At 49.6% G+C, this 5,843-nt stretch overlaps 1 protein-coding gene across 1 annotated transcript; it reads right to left on the bottom strand.

Moving 5' to 3' along the window:
- Positions 1-218: 218 nt before the first annotated feature.
- On the bottom strand, positions 219-4,036 carry LOC311514350 (uncharacterized protein C11orf87 homolog). The gene is made up of 2 exons (XM_084616905.1): positions 3,938-4,036; positions 219-3,411 (listed from the first exon to the last, which is right to left on the bottom strand). The coding sequence occupies exon 2, from the start codon at positions 3,266-3,268 to the stop codon at positions 2,810-2,812; it is 459 nt and encodes a 152-aa protein (XP_084473031.1). The 5' UTR covers positions 3,269-3,411; positions 3,938-4,036; the 3' UTR covers positions 219-2,809.
- Positions 4,037-5,843: the final 1,807 nt, after the last annotated feature.

Genomic DNA, 5,843 nt, shown 5'->3' with positions numbered 1-5,843 from the left:
TGATCTCCTAAAACTGTTCAATTAAACCTTGTAAAACCAGTACTTTAAACTACATCAGTGTCCTGGAAGTGCTTATGAACATTACTGAAGTAATTCAGGATGGTAATGAGCACTTATAACTTCCGCTATCTTGTATAATTTAATTTTGCTTTGTTTTTTTTATAAAACCTTAAGTTACACCACAAGAAGTTCACAGGTCTGAGAAAATTAAAGTCAGTATCAAGTTTTACTCATAGACCATATAATTTACATAGATTTACATAAATACAGATATTAAAAATTTAAATCTCAACTAATTAAACAGAAGATAGAGTTTTAAATGTGAGAGATTTTAAAACCTAAACACATTTCTGCCCCTCCTTTTAGTAGTAGCAGAATTTTTACACACACACATATACCAGGCTTCTCTCTCTCAGTCTCCCCCCCCCCCCCCATCCTTTTTCATCCAAAATAGGGTAATTTTATAACTGCAATAAGGTATGACAGGCAGTACACTTCTGGGGAATTATTGCATGCCTTGAGTGCATAAGGCAAAAGGAAGAGTGACTGATTTCAGACACTAGGGGAGTGGAATCATCAACCAGAAATGCATTGAAGTGATGTGAAACACCTTATTGCTTTGACAAAATTGAAAATTATACGTTGTTTAAAAAGACACAAAATGAAGGAAAAAGTAATATTTCCGTTTAGTGGAGATCACCAAAAACCAGGAAGCTCCACTGCTGTTCACTGAATTCTCTTCATTATTCCATGATGGTTCATTAATGAGCTGCAATTGTACAAGGGGGTCAAACACAAAAATTCATTTGTCCCAAAGAGAACAGAATAATCATTAGCAGCTGATCATAGCTGCTATGAGAATCAGATGCCAGTCTCATCAAACTGCAATGTAAAAATATGATCAACTAGACATATTATACCCCACTGAGCTGAGCAGGTGGATGAGCAATGTTAGTTGGATGATAGAGCATTTGCCTAAGATGCTGGAGGCATAGATTCTAGCTCAATAGAGATTTCTCATTTGATTAGCTAGAAGTGAAACAGAATAAATATGGGATGGATACACAGTACCCTAACCTCTGCATTTTTGGTGCTGTAATGCGGTTAGATAGAGCATTTACTGTTAATTTGTCCTGCCCCATCCCAACACCACGTTTCTCCATCTTTAACCAACTGTACCTCCCATTGTGTACATATTTTTAAAACATCCATTCTTTCCACCAGGATTTAGAGGGGAGAGGGGATTCTACAGAGAACATAAATTAAAGATAGTTGGAAATTACATCCAGCAGGTATTTCTAGTGTGTATCTAGGAAAACACCCTCTTGGATTATTTTTGTCTTTGTGTTTACTGTTCATTAACATGGACAGAAGAGCATCACCTCTGATCTAATACTACCACCAGGAGAGGTTTCAAAGTTTAGATAGGGCCATTCTGCTAAGGCACCATTTGCAAGTCATGGTGACTGGTTTAAGTATTTAGTCAAAACTGCATTTACTGTAATGAACGTTGCTTTGGATTCCCAAAACACATACAGTAACAAGCAGCCACTCAGACCTTCCTTCCATAGTCAAATAACTGTTGGTCCTTTCCTGGGAAACTTACATCAGCCTCTTTTGAAATATTAACCATGATTTAATAGATGGCATTTTCACACATCCATTAGAGTTTTGTTCGGGGCCTGGGGGAGGCAGGGATATTCATAACAGTCTAGTACAGGACCAGAAGATATAAAGATGCCTTAAAAAGTAGAAGCCAGATCTGTACTGTTGCTAAATTCATTATTCAATGGGTAAAAGCTATAAACGAAGAAGAATATACAGCGTACAGTGCATAGTACAGAACAACATTTTGCTTCAGTACCAACAGGAGGTATAACAAGGGCACACCTCTTTAAAATAAATAATCAAACATTCTGATGGGGGTAAACTACTGCACATCACGTAGTACTCTGCTACAAAAAAGGGGGGGGGATTCCTTATTCCAGGTTTAATAGAACGAATGGAATATTACACTGGAAAGTGACTTGGGGTGGGTGTAGGGGAAAAGATGTAACAGCCCGCTGCTTCAGGATGGTACTAGAAGCACTGTTAGGCAGCTTTAAAGCGTCGGGACACACCAGGCACTCGCTATTGCAGAGAGAGAGGGGGGGGGCTTACCATGGAGTGGGGAAGGACTAGGAGGGCTGCCGTTTTAATTGCGCTCAACCAGGGGAGGACATCTCTAAAGAAAACAATATCCAGCCTTTGGAGAGGGAGAGAGAGTTATTGATGCAAAAGAAGAGACCCTACAGAAAGACCGGGTCCTTCTCCTCCCCTGGCAAAAGGTCCCTGCCTTTCGCCATGAGCTGCACTCGTCTCCTTTGTTTGAGAGATTAAGGATCCCACTGCATGGTTCAGATCACTCTTTCTTTGTCTCTCACCCTGTGCCATGCCCTCCCTCCCCCAATCTAAATTGTTCGTTTATAAGATATAATTAGGGATAAGCCCAGGAGAGGAATGGGGGCAAAAATATCTTCTCGATCCTTATGATAACTCTGTGCATCACACTGGGATCCCCCACCCCCACGCCTCCGGGCAGATGACTGTATATTTGGTAGCACTGTGCAGCTTCTTTTCCGTTAAAAAGACGCATCCATTCCTTGCACAGTCAATGAGAAACGCAGCGTGATTTGTCATGCGCTTGGATTGTGGGTTTGTTCGTTCGTTTTAATTAATAACTTTTCTTTTCAGAGCCTACAATCATCACTGGAGTATTTACAAACACCAAACAGAGCCTTGGCGAGGTCCCCCCCCCCCCCCCAAATAATCATGACAATACCACAGTTTGCAGGAGCCCCGCACTAGTTGTGTCCAAACAAGATCTTGCTGGGTGAGCGCTCTTGGGCTCCGGGGGAGACGGGCGCTGGATTCCCGAGTCCTGGGTGGAGCTTCCCAGCCGGGTGTTTCTTCCCTGGGGTGTCTCTCCCTGAATACCTGCCTCGGGGCTGCTGCTGCTGCAGTGGTCCCGTTCATATTCCTCCTGAGCCCTCTGCATTTTCCGCTTCTTCATCTTCCTCTTGTGGACGTGGAAAGTGGTGAGGGAGAGGAGGATCAGGCAGAAGATGAGGGTGACCAGGACGATTAAAACCAGAGTGGAAGAGAAGGACTGAAAGAGCTGCCCCACCTGGGCGATGCAGGTGCTGCTGGCGTTGGAGGAGGCAGATGTCCTGTTCAAGAGACAAGGTGGCAGAGACAGCCTCAACTCCTTGGAGAGCTTGGCACTCATTGAGGAGGCTTAAGAAGATGAGGATCTTCCTCTCCTCCCTGCAGATGCCTGGATTTGACTTGGTTCCGGGCTGGGGGTTTGCACAGGCTGGAAATGCACGGGACGCGGTTCGCTCTCTGGAGATGGCAGGTGAAAGATCAAGCCTGCAAAGGGACCCAGAGGAATCAGAGCTCGGGACCCAGACCAAGAAACACACAATTCACCGGCTGCCGCCAAAGCCCCCCTCCCCGCTCTCCTTCCAGCCCCAACATGGTACAAAGTCGCCTAAACTCCGGCACGCTGGGGGGATGCTGCCCGACTGACAAACCACGCGCATTACAGAGGGTTTCCAGCCCAGCGCAGCGCCCCTGGACTAGACCAGCCCCAGCCCACTGGTTAGACGGCTCGAGCTGTCTTCAGCCCCGCCTGCCCCAGGCGACGCCGGCCGTGCCCCAAGCCAGGGGGAGCGAGGCACCAGTGCGGCGGCACCTGCTCGGCTCCAGCTAACTCGGCACAGGGGGCAGCTTTGCCGGGCATTCCCCCCAACAAGTTGCTAATGACACGAGGAGCCGCCGCGGCCGCCCCAGGGGCAGGCGCCGGCCGACGAAGTTCGGGCTCCGGCAGCGCCTGGGTCTTCACGCGCCTCTGGCCAGAGCGGAACGCGGGGCCCGGCGGGGGCACGCGCCTTACCTGGGCTGCCTGTGGCTGGAGGGAGCCCCCGCCCGCGCGCTCGCCGAGGCTGCAGAAGGTGCCGAATGAAGCGGGCAGAGCCGGAGCCGGCGCAGCTTCGGGGAGTTCAGCGCGCAGCCTATCGCCAGCCCGGCCGGTGACGTCAGGCAGCCAGTGCCGGCTCCGCTCCCCCGCGGCTCGGCTGGGCGGAGAGGGGCAGCCCCGAGCGGGCACCCCGCCCCTCCCCCCAGGGACCCACCCCGCCCCCTTCCCCAGGCCAGTACCCCCCCACACACCTCTACCCCTCCCCCAGAGACCCCCCCCGCCCAGAGACCTGCCCTGCCCCGCCCCCCTCCCGCCACAGGCCAGGACCCCCCTCCTACCTACTCACCCCCACAGGCCAATACTCCCTCACCTACCCACCCCCACTTCTACCCCTCCCCCCACAGGCCAATACCCCCCACCTACCTACTCCACCCTCATCCATCCCCCCACAGGCCAATACCCCCATCTACACATCCCCCACAGACCTACCCCCCTCCTCATCCACCCAACCCACTCAGATCCAGCCCACCCCTGCACATACCTGCAGCTAGCAAGAGATGTTAAGAGTAACAAGAAGGGTTTCTTCAGGTATGTTGGCAACAAGAAGAAAGCCAAGGAAAGTGTGGGCCCCTTACTGAATGAGGGAGGCAACCTAGTGACAGAGGATGTGGAAAAAGCTAATGTACTCAATGCTTTTTTTGCCTCTGTTTTCAATAACAAGGTCAGCTCCCAGACTGCTGCGCTGGGCATCACAACATGGGGAGTAGATGGCCAGCCCTCTGTGGAGATAGAGGTGGTTAGGGACTATTTAGAAAAGCTGGACGTGCACAAGTCCATGGGGCCGGACGAGTTGCATCAGAGTGCTGAAGGAATTGGCGGCTGTGATTGCAGAGCCATTGGCCATTATCTTTGAAAACTCGTGGCGAACGGGGGAAGTCCCAGATGACTGGAAAAAGGCTAATGTAGTGCCAATCTTTAAAAAAGGGAAGGAGGAGGATCCAGGTAACTACAGGCCAGTCAGCCTCACCTCAGTCCCTGGAAAAATCATGGAGCAGGTCCTCAAAGAATCAATCCTGAAGCACTTGCATGAGAGGAAAGTGATCAGGAACAGCCAGCATGGATTCACCAAGGGAAGGTCATGCCTGACTAATCTAATCGCCTTTTATGATGAGATTACTGGTTCTGTGGATGAAGGGAAAGCAGTGGATGTATTGTTTCTTGACTTTAGCAAAGCTTTTGACACGGTCTCCCACAGTATTCTTGTCAGCAAGTTAAGGAAGTATGGGCTGGATGAATGCACTATAAGGTGGGTAGAAAGCTGGCTAGATTGTCGGGCTCAACGGGTAGTGATCAATGGATCCATGTCTAGTTGGCAGCCGGTATCAAGTGGAGTGCCCCAAGGGTCGGTCCTGGGGCCGGTTTTGTTCAATATCTTCATAAATGATCTGGAGGATGGTGTGGATTGCACTCTCAGCAAATTTGCGGATGATACTAAACTGGGAGGAGTGGTAGATACGCTGGAGGGGAGGGATAGGATACAGAAGGACCTAGACAAATTGGAGGATTGGGCCAAAAGAAATCTGATGAGGTTCAATAAGGATAAGTGCAGGGTCCTGCACTTAGGATGGAAGAATCCAATGCACCACTACAGACTAGGGACCGAATGGCTAGGCAGCAGTTCTGCGGAAAAGGACCTAGGGGTGACAGTGGACGAGAAGCTGGATATGAGTCAGCAGTGTGCCCTTGTTGCCAAGAAGGCCAATGGCATTTTGGGATGTATAAGTAGGGGCATAGCGAGCAGATCGAGGGACGTGATCGTTCCCCTCTATTCGACATTGGTGAGGCCTCATCTGGAGTACTGTGTCCAGTTTTGGGCCCCACA

The sequence above is a fragment of the Lepidochelys olivacea genome, assembly GCF_965140295.1.
Source record: "Lepidochelys olivacea isolate rLepOli2 genome assembly, chromosome: 1".
Classification (NCBI taxonomy): domain Eukaryota; kingdom Metazoa; phylum Chordata; order Testudines; family Cheloniidae; genus Lepidochelys; species Lepidochelys olivacea.
Note: the sequence above shows the minus strand (reverse complement) of the source record. Positions and strands in the feature narration are given on the sequence as shown.